Source organism: Schistocerca cancellata, chromosome 8 (assembly GCF_023864275.1).
Source record: "Schistocerca cancellata isolate TAMUIC-IGC-003103 chromosome 8, iqSchCanc2.1, whole genome shotgun sequence".
NCBI lineage: Eukaryota > Metazoa > Arthropoda > Insecta > Orthoptera > Acrididae > Schistocerca > Schistocerca cancellata.
This window is the reverse complement of record NC_064633.1, coordinates 532,156,692-532,182,552: the sequence shown is the minus strand read 5'-3', so window position 1 is coordinate 532,182,552 and position 25,861 is coordinate 532,156,692. Positions and strand designations below refer to the sequence as shown.

At 39.7% G+C, this 25,861-nt stretch overlaps 1 protein-coding gene across 1 annotated transcript in view; it reads right to left on the bottom strand.

The window, feature by feature from the left end:
• LOC126095670 (odorant receptor coreceptor-like) overlaps positions 1-25,368 on the bottom strand; it is a 186,462-nt gene extending 161,094 nt beyond the window's left edge. The window contains exon 1 of the mRNA XM_049910426.1: positions 24,992-25,368. Coding sequence (XP_049766383.1) covers positions 24,992-25,368 — 377 coding nt within the window. The remainder of the gene's footprint in view (positions 1-24,991) is intronic.
• Positions 25,369-25,861: the final 493 nt, after the last annotated feature.

Genomic DNA, 25,861 nt, shown 5'->3' with positions numbered 1-25,861 from the left:
TTTTCCAGCTCTGGTGGCTGAGATGGCCAGTGATGTATTAGTAAATCAAGTGCCAGGTCTCAAGCTTTCTTAATTTGAAATCCTTCTCCTACTTTATTATGTTTTTCTACATCTTTATTTCAATAGTTTCCTTAATTACACTGTCCGACAAACAAGGCTTTTGCACCAGGATATTGGTCTTGTAATACCTCATTTCATGACTCTAATTGAGACAGTGTTCAGTGACAACATATTGGCTTGGTTTTTTCATTGTGTCTGTCGCATACGTTTATTGCATCTCTCTTTCTCAGCCACATTCACATGGAATAGTGTACACACCCAGCTTGGGGAGATCTATGACAGAGCATCTTTAGCATGACAAAGAGGAGTATTTATACACGATCTTGGAAGCGAAACACATTTCTGTACAACAGTACCAATCTTACAGAAAAACTGTGCCAGCATAAGGTACGTAAGCAATTATTAGCTCTTCTTTTTCACTCACAGCTGGGACATGTTAAGAGAATGTGTGCTTCATGATATAACAGTGCAGGATCTGAAAAGCAAATAAGCATCAAAGAGCATGGCAGATGCCAGGAGTCATCTATGTAGCGGCACAATATCAATGGTACTTCATGGTCTGCATGGAGTCCAGTCAGTGAGTATACATGATATCAAAGCTAGCAGCAACTGAAGAAGACAACTGGGTCCATTGAAATATTGCTTAGCAAAGTAGAATCAGTATTTCAACTGAATACCTGAAAGGTCACCATTAATATATAAATAACATCTAATATGACAGTAGGATGGCTGTAGGCATGTGGATATTGTGTGCCATAGATTGGTAATAACACACTTTACCTGTCGAATGAACATTTAGTTAAGCACAGAACAAGGCAAATACACCATGGCTGTACAAACGTAGCACGCTGAGAAGACATAGACAAAAATAAGTCAAAGATCCTTGGGTCCAAAGATATGGTGCTTTATGCCAGAGGCGCCTCAGAGACCCCTCCCCAATACTGAGGAGCATGGAGGAGGGCAACTTTCTCACTCGAACACAAAATCTTCATGCCAGAATGGCGGATGAAGGTGGCGTCAAGCGTGAGAAGTGGGCACCTCGAAATCCACACCGAATGGGTCACGTACGTCAGAGTGGAGTGCTGCTGGAGGTCACGTCGGCAGCATCAGTGGGTGAGGCAGCGGCGACGGCAGGCAGACTGGAGGTGTCGGAACGCGATTCGGCAAGGGACCATGCCGGTTTTAATCGGTTAACTGAAACCGTATTTGGTCATCCATCGAGAAGTATCATTAAAGTATTCGCTCCGCAGTGTAAGACACAGTGCAGACCCGAGTAAGGTGGTTGCAAGGCCGCACATATGGAGTCATCGCGCAGCATTGCAAACTCGCACGATGCCAGGTCTTTGTGGACAAACACCAGTGGCGAGGAATGATCGTGAGGCAGAGGTGGTCAAAGGCAGGCAACATGCACGTGCACTCGTTCCACAAGGGCCGGCAGGTCAATTGCATCAGTCGGGGGTGCATCCTCGATGAACTCAGCTGGCATCTCCGCCAGCGAAGCATTCAGGTCCTCCTTGTGGACGGAACAAATGCCGGGTAAGACCCGAGGAAGTGCCTCAGACGAAAGCCCACCGTGGTTCATGAGAGCAGCTTTTAGAGTTCAGAGACATCACTCAACCAGGCCGTTCAGCTGTGGGTGATACGCTGTAGTGTGGAATTTTGCTTCTCTGCACAGCTCGCACAGTCAAGCGAAAAGCGTGAACTCGAATTGTCGTCCCTGATCCTTAGTAAGCTGAAGGGGGCAGCCAAATCTCACAACTTGCGCAATAGGAAAGTGCGAGCTATTGTCTCTGCCGTCGTGTCGACAAGAGGGATCACCTCAACCCAACGGGTTGCGCGGTCGATCGTACACAGTATGTATTTGTACCCTTCAGAAGGGGTAGATGTCAATGTGCACGTGCCGAAGGTGACCCCTGAGGATGTCGAACTGTCCTAACAGAGGCTGCGTGTGTTTGCCCACTTTACTACGTTGGCATGGGACACACGTGCATGTCCACAAGCGGTAATCGTGCCGCATGGCAGGGCAGACAAAACACTCAGTGACTAGTCTTGTCCTTACCCACGTTCTGGGCTGGTCCAAGTTGTGTAAAGTGTCAAAGATCCTGTACCAAAGAGTGGATGGCACCAAGGGGCAGAGGGAGGCTGTAGAAACGTCCTTTGAATGGGGCTGCCGACCACGCAGGGCTGATAGCGAGCTAAGACTCGTTGTCCCAAATCAATCGCTGTGTATCTGCGCTTTTAGTCTGGAGTCGAGCGAGATCATATAAGTTCAAGGGTGCGGAGAGCACCGAGATATGAGATAGGTAGCCAGCTACAACACTGTAACAAGTGTCCAAGGAATGTTTGGCAAATAAAGTCCATGTGCCAGAAGTGTCATGGAGGGAGATCCTTTGCCGGGTTGTGTATTATGTCAACAAGAGGTTTGTGGTCTGAGTAGATAGTGAAAGGATGCCCTTCCAGGTCACCCCAGAAGTGTTTGACTGCCTCATAAACTGCGAGAAGCTCACGGTCGAAAGCTGACCACCTAATTTTTTAAAAAAAGAAACAGAGCGGCTTAGTAGAGTCCACGGTGTGCTGTTGTAAGACTGCACCCACAGCTGACTCGCTAGCGTCAGTCGTAATAGAAATACGGGCCTTGGGGTCAGGGTGGGCGAGAGTGACCGCTTTTGTGATCGCAGTTTTCAGATTATCAAATGCATCGAGCATGGGCTTAGTCCAGTCCAACTTTTGCTTCCCCATGGTATTTTTGCCAGAGAGGGCATTGGTAAGGGCCAATTGGACGGAGGCAGCCCAAGGGATATGGTGTCGATAAAAGTTTACCATACTCAGAAACGACGGAGTTGACTATAATACTGAGGAAGAGACAGTGCGAGAACGTTTTCGACATGAGAATAAATTGGCCGGAGGCTGCTGGCTGAGACCGTATGGCCAAGGAATGTAACAGATGTAGAACAGAGTTGAGATTTGTTGTGGTTGAACACCACACCGTTGGCTGCAAGAGCTAAATGAACTGCATCAAGGTGAAACTGGCGCTCCTCGGCAGATGAGGAAAAAATCACAGTCATCCAAATAAGCGAAAGCGAAAGGCAGAGTTAGAAAAATGGAATCAATGCAGCGTTGCCATGTCTGTGCAGCATTTTTCAAGCCTTAAGATATGTAATAGTGTTCAAATAGGCCGAAGGATGTGATGATGGCCATCTTCGGAATGTCTGGTGGGTGCATGGGACTTTGGTGATATGCCTTCAAACAATTTAAGACAGAGAAGAACTTGAGGAATGGAATAGTTATTGATCATTATCCAAGCGTTAAGGAACCTGTAGTCCCCGCATATGCATAACGAGCCGTCCTTCTTAGGAACAAGGTGGATAGGCAAAGATCAGCTGCTGTCTGATGGTAGAGCATGCTGGAAGCCAATAAATCCTAAACAATTTCTTTTGCTCGCACAAGTTTGGAAGCATTAAGACGTCTAGCTTTATAACGTACAGGTGGGCCATCTCTGGTGCAGATTCTATGACAAGTGCCATTGCTGATGGCTGATACCCATGAAGGGAGGCAGGCTTGGGGGCCGAGATGAGCTGTTCACTGAAAGTGCTGGGCCGGAATGGGGTGGGCGGGGCATCAGCAGCAGATGACAATGGAGGGGGTGGTGCGACAGCCACGCGATGCGAGGAATCCTGTGAAGTGAGAACATGAGCTTCGTTGCCAGGCCGGAATGGCGTGGGCAAGGTGTCAGCAGCAGATGACGACAGAGGATGTGACGTGGCAGCCATGCAATGCGAGGGATCTCGCGAAGTGAGAACATGAGTTTCTTCTTGATTCACCCCCAATGGTGCAGAACTGGCAGCAGGAGGAGGGAAATTTGACACAGAAGTGATGCAGTGTGAAGATACAGTAGAAGCAAATGATGGTTCCGAATGATGCAGCTCTGCAGATAGACTGCAAATCATACTCCGTGTATGAGCCAATTCAGCAGAGGTGGTGGCAATGAGAGTATGTAATGCCTCGTTATGTGTGCAGATTTTGTGGATCTGTGTACGCACATCCAAGAGAGCCGTGCAGTAATACCCTCGAGCTAAGATGCACATGTGGAATGCGTAGCCAAGGGGGCAAAGAGCGAAGCTGTGCCGAACTCATTAGAGCATGGAATGGTAGAACCAGATGCGTGGCAGAGAATTGCGGCCAGCAGGTCTGGCAAAAGTTTGTAATGGTGTAGAAAGTCCAACCTGATCATAGGTTCATCTACGTCGGTGACATGGAAAGTCCAAGGAAAGGTGGTGACTGGTGATAGCTGGAGCAAAATGTTGATGGAGCCAAGGACTGTGATAGGAGAGTGATTTGCAGCTGTCAAAGCAAGGTTAGCAGGAGAAAGCATCTAGCCTGCATGCTTGGCCAGGATAATGCTCACGCCTGCACCGGTGTCGACGAGAAAGCAAGTGTCTGATGACAAGTCTGTGGCGTAGAGGCGTCGCGCCACTGGAGCAAGTGGCGTGGGTCAGACGATAGGCACTGTGGATGGTCGAGGTGGGACCTGGCACCTACACGTGCCAGCCCGAGTCGTTTGGGTACATACAAGGCGTGCAGCAGTTGCGAGCGGCATCCCCGTAAGTGGCATGGTGCCAGTATAGCAGGTAAACCTGGAGGCGAGGCGATGTGGAGTGATCGGATTACGCAGCTGACTGCGTCATTGCCTGAAACCACTCTAGCTGCTGCTCGGGTGGGGCCGGCTACTGTCGGGAAGTAGCAGGCTGTACCTCTGGTAGGCCATCAGGTGGCAGCTACTAACAGGCTGCTGAGATTTGCGCACTGGCCCCTGCCGGCAGGTCACGGAACTGAAGGTGCAGGCATGCCAACTGAAGGTGATGGCGATGTCATATGCGACAGGCATTGTCGGTGATGAATGACTGCATAGCCCTGATCAGCCATGCGTAGACAAACCTCAAGAGGGTCAGCTACATGAGATAGCAGGTGAAGTTGTAGGTCTGATGGATGTTTGACCATCCACAAGGTCCACAGCGTGGCATCTGGTAGTGTCTGATCATCAATTAATGCATGAAGGCACCGCCAAAGCTGTGAAGGCGTGCAGTCGTCGAGGTGCTCGTCATGGATGATGTGGTGGATAACCTCTGCTGGTGGGTGAGAAAGGCATTGGATGAGCAATGTTTTTCCCATTAAAGAGGAACATATCACTGATGAGGTCTGGATGCGCATGGAGATAGCTCACTAGGCAGACAAAATGCACGTCATCGTCCGAAATCCCATGGATATCCAGCAGATGATCCACCAATGAGAACCAAGTCTTGGGGATGTCCTTTCGCAATGCAGGAAACCTGCTGGGTAACACATGTTGATGAGCACTGGGAGGCGAAGATCTGTGTGAGTGGGGTAGGAAGCCCGACACTGGGAGTGCAGTGCAGTGGACGATGCACCGCCAAGATCTGTGTGCACGGGCAGCCCGAGCAGCACACGATGTGGAGTGAGCTGGTGCAACCGACAGCATGATGTTTCTGTAGACACGACGATACCAGTATACACTTCAGTTTTGTTGTTTTGTGGGTCTCTGAAGCGTGTCTGAAATGAAAGTTTTGGCAGCTGCATGTCACACGAGTTGCGATGGTGTTAAAGCTTGTTGTGTGGAATAGTTGCATAACAAAAAAATAAGAAACGTGTTTTGATTCATCCTTGCAGAAATAATTTCTAACGGAAGATCCAAGAAGTTCTTTTAATTACCTTAGAATTTCACCAGAACTGTTCACGTTTCTTCTAAATACAGTTAATTATGTGATAAGGAATGGAGATACTGTAATGCATGAAGCACTGTCACCAGAACTGAAATTACATATCATATTGCGTGCATTACAATCGAGAACACGTAGCATGACGGTTTTTGTTGGTGGTGACACATTTTCATTAACACCAATAATTATTAACATTAACAGTAATAATTATTAACATTAGCAACAATAATTATTCGACGCAGGCCGCATTAAGAAGAGAATGGTTTGCAAGCTACTCTCTTGAAGATAGAACAGTACAGAGGCAATATTTTAAAATTCTAACATATGTGAATAGGGACCACTGCAGCGACGTTTTAAATAGATGAATACTGAATAAAGAATGTAGCTACTTGAATTTATATAGCCTTCCCTCCTGTCAACAATATTCCTTAACAAAGAGTTGGCCAACTCGAGCAATGGGATTTTAGTCTTGGAGAGCATGCCACAGCTAGAATAACACTTGCTTGTATTTTTCTTAATTCAGTTGTATATGTGCTCCTAACTCAAAAAAATTTGACCTGCAACTCAGATATTGTCAAACCATCTATGTTATGATCGTAAATGACGGTTTCAGCGGCAGCAATATGTTGCTTATTTTTGTAAACAGCTTCATCGAAATCCCACAAACACCTATACAAAGCATAGATATCCACAAAGCGAACATTATTCTCCGTTCCCCACTTCATATTTCAGTTTGTCTACATGCTATGAACACACGTAACCTCAAAACTCATGCAACTAGTGTCGCCAAAGTTGGAACACGCCGAATGTGTTTAGTTTCACCGAGTTGCACAAAAACGCGGCGTGCATGCGCAGTGGCTGGTGGCGCAGTTGCCTGCAATGGTTGCAACTAATAAGTCGTGTAAACTAGGCTTTACACCACAAAGTACAAACAGTGCAATTCCAGAAGTAACAAGATGGCGGACACCTTGTGTGTACGAGTGAGCAGTGCTCTTGCTAAAAACGAAAATAATGTCCGTTAAAATACAGTGTGTATAAATTGTAGGGACGAAATTATGAAGCTAAATGAGCGTATTTCTAGCCTTCAGCAAATCATCAGTGTATTGAGTAGTGAGATACCTAAACATCGAAAATAAATAAGTGAGCCATTAGTCAAACAAAAGTCCATTTCTCTTCCACAAAAAAATTCTAACGAGTGAACGAAAATACCATATAAAAACAGAGATGTAAATACAAAAACATCGCCAGGCAGTGATAACATAAACAGTTGTCGGTTAAAAACAACTGTCATGTTCTTTCCATGAGTGATGAGGCGGATTTAGGCCTAACATTGGTAAGGAACACAGACTTTTGAACAAACCTTATCAACAGAATGGTGATGCGGGCTGTAAATTCAGCATTAAGGCAAACAGTCTGTAAGAAATTGAGCATGTCATCTTTTGCATGTAGCAATAGGATGAATGAGGAAGACAATATCAACAAACACGTACAACAGTGCAAACACGAAAGTAGAGGCGCAGTGGTTAGACACTGGACTCGCATTCGGGAGGATGATGGTTCAATCCCGCGTCCGGCCATCCTGATTTTGGTTTCCCGTGATTTCCGTAAATCGCTCCAGGCAAATGCCGGGATGGTTCCATTCAAAGGGCACGGCTGACTTCCTTCCCCGTCTTTCCCTAATCCGATGAGACCGATGACCTCACTGTCTGGTCTCCTTCCCCAAAAACAACCAACCAACCAACTAAAGTAGAGTATTACTTCAAACAGGCAGTCACGGCAAAAACACAAAATTAGGATACCGGCCACACCAGGCTCAAGGAACAAACGCATTAGTTTGCCCGACAGAAGCAGTCCATGAAGAGATTGCACCAACATATTTCAATGAAGCCTGATGGAAGATGGAAGCTATGGAAAGTAATCTCAACAAATCGTTTACTGCAATGAAAGAAGGAATGATGCCTGGAACTTGGTAGAGCTGCCTTAAAGGAAAACATGCTATCGATTATCGATGGGTATTTTGTATTAAAAATAGACCTAGGTCGATGAATCGATTGATCGATACTGTGCTCAAGTGGTTGTGCTCAGTACGTTTCAACGTGCCAGACTTCATTATGATGAAACCTTTTGTCCAGTTGCTCATTATGACGCTATTTGTGCTGTAATCACGATTGCAGCAGAAGAAAATTTAAAACTTTAGAGGCTTTATTAGTCCTACAGCAGATCCTTGCATTTATCTCGATGATGGACTTACCGCAGGAACAACTCAAAGCACAGTGATTTCATTTTTAGATGTGTTAAAATCAGTATTCAAAATAACAGTGGGATTTTTACATTCATTTTTAGGTATGCAAGCAGACCAACAAAAGTCTATCTTGCTTATTTCACAGAAAGTATGCACGGAGAAGAGTCTACATTGTTCTAATACATCTGATTCAAAACCATTAAAAACTCCCTCTGATAATGAATAATTAGACAGTGTATATAGCAGTACTCTTGATAGCAACATTCCTTGTTGTTCAGGAGTGCAATCATTAATGCACTCGTCAAGCTCTCACTTTTTCTGTTTGAAAAGTTGCTCCATCAATGGCTAAACTCACTTCTTCTGATTAGAACGCTGTAAAATGCATTTTCAGATACCCTCATGGTACTTCAGGTTTAGGTCTCTTCTGTACTTCATATCGCGGTAAACGTTGTACCTACACTGATGCTTACTTTGCTGGAAACATGAAAACAAGACGATCAGAAAATGGTTTTGTTTCAATGATTGGCAATACAGCCGAATTTTTGACTTCTCAATTGCAAAAATCAGTTGTGCTATCCAACTCTGAAGTGGAGTTCATTGCTGTAAGTGAAGGAGCCAAGGAATTAGTAAGGCTTAACAGACTACTGTTGGAGATCAGTGGAAAAAGAAACATGCCTGTATTGTTAATTGACAATGCGAGTGTCTTTAAATTACTGAAAAATACATAGTTCCGCAAACGCTCTAAGTACATTTAAGTATGATATTATTTTGTGCAGGAACACTATGAAAATGGGGATATCAATGTGGAATATTTACGTTCTGAAATTCATTTTGGTGAGATGTTTACAAAGTCTTTAAATGAAACAAATTTAACGAAATGTGTGCCAAGTTAGGGCATTTTATTTATTTATTTATTTATTTATTCATCTGTGGAACAATAAATATTGTATGGATGTCGTCAGTTTACAACATATGAGCACACATTTACATTTACAATGAAACAGGTTTATCATATTTTGTGTAGTTTTTATAACTAGTCATACACGCATTTATAATTACATAATATTTTGGTGATAATGTCATATGTTGCTAATAATCTACATCTATGTTAAATATTCTTTTACAGTATAACAACTTTTACTTACTAAAAAGGTTTTATGCTTTTGTCTGAAAGTGAGGGGCTCATTTATTTCTTTAATTTCTTGTGGTAATTTGCTATACAGTTTTATCCCATTATAAAATATACTTTTTTGCGTCTTGCCTTGTTCTTTCTATCTAGATGGAGGTGGTGACAAGCTCTTGTTTCATGGTCATGTATTAGGCTGTTTGTGTTGTACATGTTGAGATTTTTCTTAATGAACATTATGTTCTGAAAGATATACTCACAAGAAACAGTTAGAATGCCTAGCTTTCTAAATAATTCTAGACAGTGGCCCCTGTTGTTGCTGTTTGTTATTATCCTTATGGCTCTTTTTTGTACTTTGAACACAGTTTGTATGTTACTGGCACTTGTTCCCCAAAACATGATCCCATAGCTGAGGACTGAGTGTAGATATCCGTAATATGTTATTTTAAGACAGGTATTATTACATACCGGTGCAAGGATTCTAAGAGCATAGCATGCCGTGGATAATTTCTTTGTCAAAATGTTGACATGGTTTGTCCATTTCAATTGGCTGTCTACATTCATCCCTAAGAATTTGGTACTTGTTACACATTCTAATTCATTATTATTAACTTTTATTCTAGTGGCATTGTGTTTTTTGTTCAATTAGAAGTTAATATAGTTAGTTTTCTTTACATTTAGGGTTACTTTATTTTTTTAATGAGCAGTTGTGGACATCATTGAGAGCCTCGTTTGCTCTTTCTGACAGTTGTGTTGGATTTTCACCTGTTATTACTATGTTGCTGTCATCAGCAAAAAGTATTTTTTCTCCATGTCCTATACTTTGTGAGAAGTCGTTACTGTATATAAGAAACAATATTGGGCCTAATACACTTCCCTGTGGGACGCCTATATTCACATTTTCTGAGTCAGACAGGTATTTTATAAGGAAATTGTTTGAAACTTGTGATATCTCAACTTGTTGAACTCTGTTTTCCAAGTATGATTTGAACCACTTCTTTGTCACACCTCTTATTCCTATTTGCCCTAATTTATGAAGTAAGATTTTGTGGTCAACTGTATCAAAGGCCTTGGACAAGTCTAAAAAGATACCACTTACATTTTCACCTTTGTCCAGTGCTTTTAAAATTACTTTAGTGAACTGTGCTATAGCAGATTGTGTGCCTTTTCTGGGCCTAAAACCAAATTGGTCATTGGAAAGAAGATTATATTTATTCAGCTAATTTAGCAGGCTCTTTTGACTAGTATTTCTATTATAAAATTCGGCCTGTAGTTCTCTACATTTTCCACATCTCCGTTTTTAAAGATAGGTATAACTTTTGCTCGTTTTAGGTACTCCGGAAAGTATCCAGATTCGAAAGATTCATTAATCATGTCTGTTAATGGGCCTTTTATGGAGTCTATACATTCTTTAATTATGCAGACTGGGATTTCATCAAGTCCTACTGAAGTTTTATTTTTTAGTTGGTGTACTACTAGTGCCACTTCCCTTTCTGTAGTTGGCAAGAGCACCATTGAGTTTGTTGGCTGGTTCTGAGTAGGTAAATCATATGTATCTGGAAATTTCTGCTGTAATTTTTTTGCAATACTACTGAAATATGAGTTTACAAAATCAGCTAATTTTTTAGGGTTACCTACTGGTACATCTTTGTTTTTAATATGTGAATTGAGGTCCTTTTTAGCAGAGTTAGATGTTTCCTGTTTGACGATGTTCCAGGCTGCTTTGCTCTTGTTTTCAGCTTCAAGTAATATTTTGTTGTTTGAAAGTTTTTTTGCGGCTAGCAACACCTTTCTGTATATTTTCCTGTACTTTTTGTAGAATTGCAGAACTTCTGGGTTAGATTGTTAATTTTTTTGGAGTTGAGATATCTAAGAGTTTCTGAGGATTTTGTGATACCTGTAGTCAACCATTGATTTCTCTTTGTAGTTTTAATTTGATAAAGAGTTTTGAGAAACATCTCTTCAAATCTGAGTTTAAAAATTGACATGAACTTGGTAAATTTCTGATTTGCATTGGTTTCTGCATAGACTTCCCTCCAATCTTCATATTCTAGCTGGGATTTAAACTGATACAGGGCTGATTTGGAAAACATTCTTTTGTATGTATACAGTTTAGGAGGTCTGATAGGCCCAGGTTTTGGACAACAATATGACATTTTTTACTATCAATATCTGTAGCTACATGATCTACAGATGAGGAAGATTCTTTCGTTATTCTAGTTGGACAATTAACAAGGGAGGATATTCCATAACAGCTTAGAATATTCACATATATGTTGCTAGCCTTCATAACTAATATGTTATGACCTCTTAATTTTTATTTAAAAGATGTTCTGTGCACCACAATTTGATGCAGGGAAATGTGTAAAAGTAAATAAACCAGAACTGTGTGTTTCCTGTCTTCTCCTACAGTGGGACTTGGTTTTGTATTATGTGAATTTCTTTGCTCCTAAGAATTTCTTTCCTTAATGCTTTTATTCCATGAATTTTTTGTGGCTACATCATCTTTTTAGGTATTAAAAGAAAAACTCACTGTTTCTTAAACTGTTATGTCCTCGCTATAAAATTATATCCTAAGTCAACCACTACAACATACACACATAATACATGCAAGTAATAGTACAAGAAATAAACAAACAAAAGGAAAACCAAACTGTTTAGTCAACAAACCATTGGAAGTACAATTACCAAAGGCAGATATGTAAGTTTTATAAATTTTTATCACACACAGAAAGGGTCATTTGTTATTTTTTGCAGATTCGAAAAAAATTTTCTTTTATATTATTAAATCGTCAATCAGAACCAGAAATCATAAAGATATTATACTAATTCAAAAATATTCACTATTAACTTATAATGGTTTATACACGGAAATATTAAGGTGCAGATAACTTAGCAATGAACAGATAATTCTAATTGAATGAAAATTAAATAACGAATGCTATACTATGAAATATCAAAGTAGTTTTTGTTACTACATTAAACATGTTTGTTATTATAAAGATCCTGTTGCATATAGAGGACCAAACTGTCATAAAATTTTATCAAATGTTTAAAAAAGAAGTTGAAGAAATTGGAGAAATTTGTTCTGAAATTGAAGAAATGAAACCTCTGACACATGAAGAGTAATAAAGACAAAAAACTTAAAATGTGTTCTGTATGTAGATGCCATGATTTAAAAAATAAACAAAATGTTAATCATCATGATCATCTAAATGTAAAATATATAAATCCATTAGGCATCTAACTGAAATTTACAACTAAATCATCCAAGTTTTGTAGCAATTTATTTACATAATTTATCAGGATATCAGTCTATTTGTTTGCAAAAGAACTTGATTGTGATGAAAAAGAAATAGATTTAATACCAAATACAGGAGATATATATACTCATTTTGGTAAAAAAGAAACAGAAAGTTGAAAAATGTGATATGTTGGCACAGTTAAATTCATGGCTTCAGCTCTTGACAAACTTTAATCAAATTTAAGAAAGGATCAAATGACAACTATTAAATTTTTTTCCAGAAGATCTAGTAAATTTAGTTATTTGAAAAAGTGTTTATCCTTATGGTTATGTGGATAACTGGCAGAAATTAGCTTCCACCAAAAAAAGAATTCTATAATAAATTGAACAAAGGTTGTATAAGTGATGAAAATTATAACAGTAAATAAAAGCGTCATGAAAAAAAAACCTTGAAGTGTATCATTTTTTATGTCTTAAGACATGTTTTGCTGTTGGCTACCACGTTTGAAAATTTTAGAAAAATGTATATAGAACATTTAAACAGATTTAGATTTGTCCTGGTATTTTATAGCACCTGGTTTATCTTGGGATGCAATGCTAAAATGACTGGACAACCACTAGACTTATTACATGAGTATGATAGGATTTTTGTGATTAGAAAAGGAATGAGAGGAGGAACACCAGAATGTTGTAAAAGGTAAGTAAAAGCAAATAATAAATTAGTGAGAATGTCTGATGAAGCTAAGATATCAAATATTTGATGCAAATAGTCTATGCATATGCCCAAACCAATATTTATATTTTTATATGATTTGAATGAGATAATCCAAATTTATTTGTTTTGACAAAAATAAATGAAATATCAGATATAGCTAAAATTGGATACATATTTGAATTATATCTAGAATATCTTAGAGAACTACATGATCTGCATAACAATTTACCTCTTCCTCCAAAAAATAAAATTGTGTCTTGGACTAAATAAAGAAAGTTATTAATAACATTAAATGAGAAAAAGTTATGTAGTTCATTATAGAAATATTTAACAATATTTATCTGTGGGAATGATGATAACAAAAATACACAAAGTTTTAAAATTTAGAATGAGATTTTCACTCTGCAGTGGAGTGCACATTGATACGAAACTTCATGGCAGATTGAAACTGTGTGCCGGTCCAAGACTCAAACTCGGGACCTTTGCCTTTCACGGGCAAGTGCTCTACCAACTGAGCTACCCAAGCACAACTCACACCCCATCCTCACAGCTTCACTTCTGCCAGTACCTCGTCTCCTACCTTCCAAACTTTACAGAAGCTCTCCTGCGAACCTTGCAGAACTAGCACTCCTGAAAGAAAGGATATTGTGGAGACATGGCTTAGCCACAGCCTGGGGGATGTTTCCAGATTGAGATGACGAAAAACGTTTATTTTCCTTCGTTTACGCCTTTACTACTTTATTTTATTTGTAAAATCTGACTTATTGATAAGATTTTTTATGCTCTTTATGCTTTTTGATTAATTTTAGATCTTTTTCATTAAATTTATGCTTATTTTTGCGGTTTTAGGCATTTTTGTGGCAAAGTAGGGCAGAAAACCCAATATCTATCGACTGGTATTGCATAGTTTAGACTACATGTTTCTTCGCTCCATACATATGTTATGGCAAAATTATAAAAAATTACTTTTTATGGTGTCTATAAAAAGATGGCGCCGACAGGTGAGTGTAATAGTGCAGCTCTCTGAAAAAAGCAAGTGTTTAGCAGTGCAATGTGCAAGCAATGTAAGAAACGTGTTATAAAAGAGATTCTGTGTGTAAAGTGTCGCTTCTGGCTACATGAAAAGTGTGCAAAAATGAACCTAAAATTCATAAATGATGATTTCTTATGGCGCTGCCAGGATTGTTTATGGACCTGTTTATGTGAAGAAAAAGTTGATCTCCAAAGTGAAGTGCTGTTATTCAGATGCTGCAGAAACTGAATCGGTCAAGGATGACTTGTTAGCATTACAAATCAAAAACAGTGAACTTATGCCCCAAAAAGACTGTGACTACAGGAAATACATCGCCAGAGACGATGAAAATATGTGGATGCGGAGTGATACAAGCTGTGTTTCATTATTTATGTCTTAAGACATGTTTTGTTGTTGGCTACCACATTTCAAAATTTTAGAAAAATGAATATAGAACATTTAGACAGAAGCAATGAAACTACAATTAGAAGTACTGACGCCTAAAAATGAATATGTGGATCTTATTCATGAATAAAACTCCGACTCAAACAAGTCCCAAAAAATGATCGATGCAAACAAGGAACTACAGCATTTTCGGAGGGATACAAATACGAGCACTCTGCTCACATCACGTGAATCAAAACAAATTGCAGACTCAGTAGGCATAAATACTATGAATAAATGGTCAAGTGAAAACTTCGAGATCAAAAGATGCCATAATATTAAAAGTGTAGCTGAAAACGAATTTCTCATAATTGGCGATTCCATGTTGAAAAATGTCATAGTGCCAACCGGTGAAGTTGAAGACCGCCCAGGAATTAGGTCCCATCAGCTCAGTAACTATTTCAAAAATATTACAAATTCAAGAGAAAACATCGAAAAAGAAGCGAACAAAAATTACAGTGCCATTTTCATCCATGTTGGAACTAATTCCTTCCAAGGATACAGCAAAGAGTAAATTATTGACGAATCATAAAATATAATCCGATCAGTTAGAAAAATTTACCCTGCTTCCAGGATAGTGATCAGCAGAATCATAAACATGGGGTCGGTGAGTGACAGTTATACTGATCAAATCAATTGCTGAATTAATGAGTGTTGTGACAGACTAGGTGCTATAAACTCAAATAAGTTCTTGATCAAGGAAGGTCTAGCCAAGGATAGACTGTATGTAAATACACTAGGATTAATTACCTTCAGCAAAATTTTTATGGATGTTTGTAAAATCATCAAAACTAAGGGAAACTAATATTTACTGGAGGGAATGTAAAAGAAAAATGCCTATTAGCTGAAAAGAAAACTGCTAAAGAGTGACTATGAAAATATAAGCTTAATACTATTAAAAAAGCGAAAATTCTTGTTTGGTTCACTGGAATATAAATGGCTTAAATTCTAAAACTTGCAACAGTCTAAGCTACAAACTTGATGAGTTACAAATTCTTCTCTCAGAATGTAAAAACATACAAATTATTTGTTTAAATGAATACTGCCTTAGCTCTAATAGAATAAATATTTCAAATAAAATTAAAAGTTTCAATGTTGCAAGCAGCTAGTTCAGGGAGACTCATTCGCAACATGTACTCTGCGCAGCCGAGAGCATCATGTCGACCATTATTTAAAGACCAGAAATATTAAGTGTCCCCTCTTTATACATCTTTGAGGTGGTTCTGCATATTTCCAATGGCATTGTAACAAAACGCTGCACATATGGCTATGCTACAGAAAAAGTGTAATAAATTTTGATAGCTAGTGTGAACTACTGGATTGCGAATAGTAATCTTGGTTACATATGAGCATCAGACAAATTTGTAACAAATGACTCCCTACATCACCATGTTACAGCAAAATTGTAACAAATCGCGTTATCTTACCAAAAAACTGAATTTTCCATGCATCATTATGTAGTACCAAAATTGTAACAAATTGCCCTCTGTTCCAAATGTTTAACATCTTCTGATAATGCTAAAATATGCTGATCCACAGTGGAGACTACATGACACTTTGCCTGCACATCAGCATTTAACAAAAATTGTAACAAACTGCTCCATAATCATAATTTTCCAGAAATATTATGCAAAATTGCCCCTTATATCTTCATGTTACAGCAAACTTGTAACATAATGCCTCATACATTTAAATATTAGTGCAAAATTGTAAGAAACTGCCATATTACATTGCCATGTTACAGCAAAATTTAGAAATTTACTCCCCCATATATTACTACTGATACATAAAATTATAGCAAATTTTCCTTGTTGCATCAAAATTGTAACAAACTGCATCATATATTGGTATTTTACAGCAAAATTGTCTTTTAGGAAAATTGCAAAAATTTACCCAATGCAGTGATATGCTACAGAAATACTGTCTCCTTATACCCAAAGTGTAACAAATTGTCCCATACATTGATATGTTATACCAAATTGTATTAAATTGTACCGTAAACCGTTAAGGTACTGAAAATGAAACGAATTGCACTACACATCACCATCTACAGCAAATATTGTAACAAAGTACCACATACATTGCTATGTTATGGCGAATTTGTGAATTAATTACCCCTGTTATTGCAAAATTTTGACAAATTTCCTCTTGAATCGACTTGTTACACCAAAATTGTACAGTTGTCCCATGCATTTCCACCTAAGCAAAAAGAGACTTGCTCTGGCCAGTTGCAATGTATTCCCACAAGCAAAAGTGATTAGTCAGCCACTATAGACTTGTCGATGCCAGTATGTCAAGAGATGTTCTAACAAGCAAAACACTTAGTCAAATTGATGATATCACAGGTGTGGTCACTTGTCACACCCTGTTTGCTGTGATGTGGTAGTGACATCATGTCCAGGTCACTGACCATGACCACACAACATCAAAATACAAAACGGTAGCTACAATCTGATTGGCTAATTATTTTAATGACTGGTAAAATAATGTGCTGATTATGATGTGACAGAGAAAAGGACAGTGACACATGTGATGTCATAAAGATGACATGTTAAAGGTGACACAGCTTGCGATGTTATGAATGTGCTACTGACCTGCAGACATGATGTCATGAACCTGACTAATTGTTTTGCTTCTTATGTAAAAGTCTTAATTTTCTGGTATAAACATGTCTCAGTTTGCTCACTAACTGCGTGTGCCTGTTGCAGGAAGACATAACTTGTTGCAACAAGTCTCAAACTGCTTGTGTAGCAAAGTGTGGGGTAAGTTTTTACAATTATGTGTAACAATGGTGATGTATGTAACTAATTTGTTGAAGTTTTGTGTAGCAATGAAGGTATACTGAACGATTTGTTAGGTATTCCTTAATGCTTGGGGTATTATTTGGGATCCAACAGATGACACTGTCAGGTTATGGCCCATGCAGCCTGTCAGCTTCTTCTGTTAGAATACTATCTGAGACCCAGTAACTGACAACCACTTGTGGTGCACTGGGTAATCTGTTAAAGATTTCTTGTAACATGTTGATATATGGGGCAATTTGTGACAATTTTGCTACAGCGTGGTATATTTATTGGCAATTTACTGTAACATAGCAATGTATGTGTTAATGTGTTACAAGTATTGCTATAACATGGTGATGTAAGGGAAAATTTGTTACCATTTTACTGTAAAAAGATGATGTATGGGATAGAGTGTCATGTAGTCTCCACTGTGATAGCATAAGTTAGAATTATCAGCAAAAGATGGCAAATACATTATGCATGCAACAGTTTGTTACAATTTTTCTGTAACATGGGTGACTTCTAACAACTTTGTTGAAAGATGGTGATTATCTGAAAATTCCATTTGTAATTCAGTAGGTGGCACCCATAGATACACTAAGGCACATATAATGATAGGTTCTGGTGTTACAACATAGTTTTATGATCCAATAGCTAACACCCACTGCCAAGTTGTGGTATCTGAACTATCAGCTTCTGGTGTTAGAATACTATCAGAGATCCATTAGCTGACAGCCACTGGAACGTTTTGGCACATACACTGTTAGTTTCTAGTGTTACAACATAGTTTTAAGGTTCAGTAGGTGGCTACCACTGTCAAGTTATGTACACTGTCAACTTATGGTGTCAGTCTACTAATTAAACTCTGGATGGCTATTTGTTTGTGTCAGCTATCACTGCCTTGCCTGCTTAGCATTGTAGTTTGCGTTGTGGAATAATGTAATTTAGAATTATCAGCAGAATATGACTAAAGTTTTGTAAAAGTGCCAATTTGTTACTATTTTGCTGTAACAAATCGATTTGTACAGCAGTTTGTTAAAATTTTGTTGTAACAATGGGTGATTTGTTACAATTTGGCTCTAATATGATGACATACAGAGCAGTTTGCTACAGTTATGTATGATACTTACATCCAATTGAGAATACTATTCATGATCTTGTAGCTGACATTGTATGAGGCAATTTGTTACAATTTTGTTGTGATATGTTCATTGTTTGGGTTAAGTTTCATGCAATCTCCACTTTGTGATAGAAAAAATTACTATTATCACCAGAAGGTGACAAACATTTTTTACTGCATGATAAAGTTAATACTCTGAAATGGAGTCACTATAATGTTTGGCTGCTTTTGAAAATTAGTTGAAAGTTTGTTTCTTACCTACATGAATATGAATTACTACTGCTCAACATATTATTTCATCGAAATGTCTAGTAGTTTCCTATGTGTGACAGCATAAGTCAGTCTTCACCATATGTACTTTAGCCTCTAAGTTAGATGAGTGGTGCCATTTGAGTTTTGATAAATTATAAAGGCAGTTCTTTTCTTTATTTAAAATATTATATAATAATCAAACTATTACCACTGGCAAGTGCATTTCAAGATGTAAGTTAGATCAGCAAAAGCGCCACAAGTGTTATGTAATGTTATAGAACAAATATTTATGTATTATAATATATAACATTGGGAATTTTTGATTTCCTTTAAGTAGGCCTGTGTTATGAAAATAAAACTCAGCTCATTTGGAAGTGTTGCTTAACCTGTAAATTACATCAATAGTGCCAATATGCAAGTCATATGTAGATTTTTCAAAATCTGTTAGGACAATTAAGTTATGACAACTGTTCCACAAGTATTATGTATTTCACATATTTATGTACTTTGATAAATAATAGAGACAATTTTATTTTAGTGCAACAATCGAATTTTCGTGTGAACCAGATGTCTGTAATTATATTGGCATGTTATGATAAGTAACCTATGTATATTTTGTTCTTGAAATCTGTATGTGTTTGGTTTATAATTTACTTTGGTGCAAAGATCATATTTTAGAGACATCAAACTTTCCTCTCCATATGGCATCTTGTCCATGATAGCCTTTGACCATGTTGTGTTGTGTTTACTTTTCACATTTGCCACATCATGAAGTTGCACTTACATGCACGATTAGTTTTGCTAAGGTTTCGGAAAATCTGTCAGCAGAGAAATATGTTAGCACAGGTAAGTTCAAGATAAAAAGCAATATGAAAGCTACATTAGCCAGTCCATATCATCGAGCAGATTTTTCCTGTGTAAAGAATAATGCATTACCTTCTTCCCCTCCCCCCTCCTGCTCACAGAGTTAGTGCTTGGTGAAGTGAAGAATATCTGAAAAAATCTGAATCAGATACGACAGTTTGATCTTTGTACTACCAGTAACATAGCTTCAAGTAGGCTTAAGATAAAAATACCACTATTTTTACATATTTTGATAAACATTACTGACAATTTAGATGGGGAAATGGCGTTGTGGCACTTAATTTGAGAGTCCACAGGCATGTTTTGGGCATTATAGAAGACATGGTTGTAACAATGAGGCATTTGACAAAAACGTTGTGTGTGTGTGTTTGCTGATGATGTATTTTTTGATATACCTTTTAGATCCAGGTAAATTGTTTAGATAGCCTTGGCACCATACTTCAAAATATAAGGGTTAGCTAAAAAGTAATGCCTCCCTTTCTAATTGGCCAAAAATTTAAAATACAGCTACATAGGTTGAAAACTACAACATTGAAGATAAATTTTTGACTTTTCAGTATAATCTCTATCCATTTTCACAAATACAGCAACCTGCTTTTGATGTCACTGGTGCATAGATATTTTCACGGTCTCCTCATCTTCAAAGTGACGAGCTTCTTTTAGCTGCCTGAAAAGCTGGAAGTCTGATGGTACCAGGTCAGACAAGAATTTCCATCCAATTTTCACTAACTAGTCCATGGTGTGATGTCTGGTGTGTAGCCTTGCACTATAATGCAAAAGAAGAACATCCACTACAGCTTTTGTTGGTCTAACTCACTGAAGGAATGCTTTAACCTGTTTGAGGGTTCTGATGTATTGGACACAATTTACTGTGTATCCCCAGTCCAACAGATCAGCCATAATCACACCCCTTGCACCGCAGAATATTATAGGCAACGCTTTCCTTGCCAGTCAAACAGTTTCTTCTGCTGTGAGCTTCTGTGGTGGCATTTCATCGAGTCGTTGATTCTTCTTCAGTTCTTTCTTCTTCTTTGTTTCGTCTTCAGTCATAATTTTTTCCAGAAATTCCTCTCTCTCCAAGCAGAAGTCCTGCAAGAGGTGGGAGGCAGTTTTTCTTCCTTTACTGAGGAGAGTAATGTGACACATGTCATCTACAGTCGCCTGGTAGTCACCACAAATGATGTCATCGACTCACTGAATGTTGTGTGGATTCTCTGAAGTCACTGCTATGATACTCTGCATTTCGTCAGCTTGCGGTGTTTGTCCTTCAGCTTCAATACAGTGGCAAACCCATTGTCTAACAGTCCTGATACCCGCTGTTGCTTCATTACACACAGTTTTCAGTGTTTTATGAATGTGAATGGGAGTTCCATCTTCCCCATTCAAGAATTCTGTCACAGAAAATTATCTTATACGAATATCGATATCGGCCATTTTGTAAACGACTGCAGTACTGCCCTATGTTGATGCAGAAAGTTACTACTGCAGTAGATAAGAGAACAAGCTTTGCAGACTAGCTCCAAACTCAAATTTTTCACTGAAAAAAAATTATTTATGCAGTAAAAAATAGGAGGCATTATTTTTTGGCAGATCCTCGCATGTTTGTTTTTGAAACGCTAGTAGAAAATACACTGGAAAGCCAAAGAAATTGGTACACCTGCCTAATACCGTGTAGGGCCCCCACGAGCACATAAAAGTGCCACAATACGGCGTGGCATGAACTCGGATAATGTCTGAAGTAGTACTGCAGGCAATCGACACTGCAGGGCTGTCCATAAATCCGTAAGAGATCTCTTCTGAACAGCACACTGCAATGCATCCTAGTTAAGCTCAATAATGTTCGTGCGTGGGGAGTTTGGTGGCCAGCGGAAGTGTTTAAACTCAGAAGAGTGTTCCTGGATCCACTTTGTAACAATTCTGGACGTGTGGGATATCGCATAGTCCTGCTGGAATTGCTCAAGTCCGTCGGAATGCACAATGTACACTACTGGCCATTAAAATTGGTACACCACGGAAATCACGTGCTACAGACGCGAAATTTAATCGACAGGAAGAAGATGCTGAGTTATGCAAATGATTAACTTTTCAAAGCATTCACACAAGGTTGGAGGCGGTGGCGAGACCTACAACGTGCTGACATGAGGAAAGTTTCCAACCGATTTCTCATACACAAACAGCAGTTGACCGGCGTTGCCTGGTGAAACGTTGTTGTGATGCCTCGTGTAAGGAGGAGAAATGCGTACCATCACTTTTCCGACTTTGATAAAGGTCGGAATTTGTAGCCTATCGCGATTGCGGTTTATCGTATCGCGACATTGCTGCTCGCGTTGGTCGAGATCCAATGACTGTTAGCAGAATATGGAATCGGTGAGTTCAGGGGGGTAATACGGAACGCCCTGCTGGATCCCAACAGCCTCGTATCACTAGCAGTCGAGATGACAAGCATATTATTCGCATGGCTGTAATGGGTCGTGCAGACATGTCTCGATCCCTGAGTCAACAGATGGGGACGCGCGCAAGACAACAACCATCTGCACGAACGTTTGCAGCAGCATGGACTACCAGCTCGGAGACCATAGCTGGGGTTACCCTTGATGCTGCATCGTAGACAGGAGCGCCTGCGATGGTGTACTCAACGACGAACCTGGGTGTACGAATGGCAAAATGTCATTTTATCGGATGAATCCAGGTTCTGTTTACAGCATCATGATGTTCGCATCCGTGTTTGGCGACATCGCGGTGAACGCACATTGGAAGCGTGTATTCGTCATCGCCATACTGGCATATCACCCAGCTTGATGGTATCAGGTGCCATTGGTTACACGTCTCTGCCACCTCTTGTTCACATTGACGGCACTTTGAACAGTGGAAGTTACATTTCAGATGTGTTACAACCCGTGGCTCTACCCTTCACTCAATCCCTGTGAAACCCTACATTTCAGCAGGATAATGCACGACCGCATGTTGCAAGTCCTGTACAGGCCTTTCTGGATACAGAAAATGTTCGACTGCTGCCCTGGCCAGCACATTCTCCAGATCTCTCACCAATTGAAAACGTCTGGTCAATGGTGACCGAGCAACTGGCTCATCACAATATGCCAGTCACTACTCTTGATGAACTGCAGTATCGTGTTGAAGCTGCATGGGCAGCTGTACCTGTATAACCCATCCAAGCTCTGTTTGACTCAATGCTCAGGCGTATCAAGGCCATTATTTCGGCCAGAGGTGGTTGTTCTGGGTATTGATTTCTTAGGATCTATGCACCCAAATTGCGTGAAAATGTAATCACATGTCAGTTCTAGTATAATATATCAATCCAATCAATACCTGTTTATGATCTGCATTTCTTCTTGGTGTAGCAATTTTAATGGTCAGTAGTGTATATGAATGAATGCAGGTGATCAGACGGGATGCTTGCATACGTGTTACCTGCAACAGTTGTATCTAGACGTATCAGGGGTCCCATATCATTCCGACTGCACGCACCCAACACCATTACAGAACCTCCACCAGTTTGAACAGTCTCCTGCTGATATGCAGGGCCCACAGATTCATGAGGTTGTCTCCATACCCGTATACATCCATCTGCTCAATACAATTTAAAACAAGAATCTTATGACCAGGCAACATGTTTGCAGTCACCAACAGTCCAATGTCGGTGTTGACGGGCCCAGGTGTGATGTAAAGCTTTGTGTCATGCATTTATCAAGGATACATGAGTGGGTCTTCGGTTCTGAAAGCCCATATTGATGATGTTTCGTTGAATTGTTCACACGCTGACATTTGTTGATGGCCCATCATTGAAATCTGGAGCAATTTGCGGAAGGATTTCATTTCTGTCACACTGAACAATTCTGTTCAGTCGTCGTTGGTCCCATTCTTGCAGGATCTTTTTCCAGCTGCATCGACGTCAGTGATTTAATGTTTTACCGGATTCCTAATATTCACGGTACACTCGTGGAATGGTCATATGGGAAAATCCCCATTTCGTCACTACCTCGGGGATGCTGTGTGCCATCGCCCTTGCACCGAGTATAACACCACGTTCAACCTCACTTAAATCTTGATAGCGTGCAATTGTAGCACAGTAGCCGATCTAACAACTGCGCCAGACACTTGTTGTCTCATATAGGTGGTGCCATATGCCGACTGCAGTGCCAAATTCTGCCTGTTTACATATCTCTGTATTTGAATGTGCCTGCCTATATCAGTTTCTTTGGCGCTTCAATGTAACTTCAAGTAGGCCTGAGACTTAGACTAATAAAAAAGCTGTATTAGGCATTCAATAACATCGATTACATTTCTGTAGTGTAGACCATCATGCATTACCATCTTTTCCCCTAAAAGAGTGCTTAGTAATATAAAACTGAAAAGTATCTAAAAATATTAGATGATAAAATTTCTGTCTTTGTATTGCCAGTAATCTAAGTTCGAATGCCAATACCTTTACGTATTTTGACAAATGTTACAGACCATTTAGATATGAAAATGACATTGTGGCACATAATTTAGGAGTCCAGAGTTATGTTTTAGGGGTCAGCTGAGATTTGGTAATAATCTCATGACGCTTGGTATAAACATTATGTGTGTTGGCGGCTTTTATTGACATACATTTTCGAGGTGAAAATACTGTGAGTTATACTCTTTATGTATTTTGACAGCGATTTTAGATGTGGAATTAACATTGTGACAATTGACATGCCAATTGTGTGTGTGTGTGTGTGTGTGTGTGTGTGTGTGTGTGTGTGTGCGTTTTGTGCGAGTGTTTGATCAATATTTCATGTGGTGTGGATACATTTGAACATTACACCAGTTTACACAGTTCAGACTGTTCAGACACATTGAAACATCTTTCCCAAGGTTGTTCAGATACTTTTGAACATGGCGACATTTTACGAAATCCAGACGATGCTTATGTATTTCTGATAAATGCTATGCATGTGGAAATCCTTTAATACAACCTTTACATATTTTTTTATTCAGATACTTTTCAACATGACACAAAATTCAGTCTATCTGGATTCTTTTGATCATGGATCCGTAATGGTTGCTAGCACAAGTGGGCTACTTTTTCCATATTGGATATTTTTTATTTCCCACTAGCACAATTCAGCCACTGGGCCATCTTGCAGCTTTTGTATTTCCACCCTTGCCATCTTGCATTTTCGAATTTACTGCCAACGCCATCTTGAATTTTTTAATTTCCTGCCACCGTATACTCGAAATTTTTGGCGACTGCTGTGCTGACTAGCGATGGCTGCTTGAACTGTTGGCTAAAATTCCTATAGGTATTCTAATTATGACAGTGTCGTCTAGTTCTACATACATTCTCTGCAAACCTGTAACTGAAACAAGACATTAAACAGTCAATGAGCAGACGTTGGGCACACCAACCTGGAGCGTCGTAGCCAGGGAGCCATGTTGATGCTGCTGGAAGAGGCGACAAACCGCTCCCCAACGGTGTCTACGATGGCCTGGTAGCGATCGCGGTGTAGGGTGAAGAAGAAGAGGCGGTAGGCAGAGCTGAAGACAATGGTGGTGACAGGAAGGTTCGCAGTGATGTCAGCGATGTCACTGTGGTTTTCGTACAGGTCGAGCACACCGGCCAGCCCCTGGCTGAGAAGCAGCGCGAGCAGCGACCATGTCAACAGCGCTCCAGGCATGCCACGGTTCACCAGCACGCCCATGAACCGCACCATCAGGATGTTGAACTCCATATAACGTGATGGTTCATCCGCATTACGCAGTGCATTGTACACCCGCCGTAACATGGCTACCACTGCTGCAACTGGGGAGAAATATGGGGTTGTCACAAATTACTGGCCGATTTCATGGTGTTATATCATGCTTGGGCAAACGAGCTGCAATGAAGCTGTTCCATCAAGTATGCAGCGTAAATGAGACAGGTGAAATATCCCCAGACATCGAGAAGAATGTAATAATCGCAGTACCAAATAAAGTGGCTGCCGGCAGCTGTGAATGTTACCCTGTACCAAACTATCAATATAGTAACTCGTGGTTGCAAACGCCAATACAAATTATTCACAGAAGAATGAAAAAAACTGATAGAAGCCAACCTGCAGTAAGATCTGTTTGGGCCCAAAAGAAATGTAGGAGCACTTGAAGCTATACTGAATTTTCGACTCATCTTGCAAGATGGGTTGAAGAACGGGAAACTAGCAATTATAGCATGTGTTCACTTAGAGAAGACCCATGCTCTAGTGGTAGTGATATACACCAGTGACTGAAAGGCACTGAGTCCGT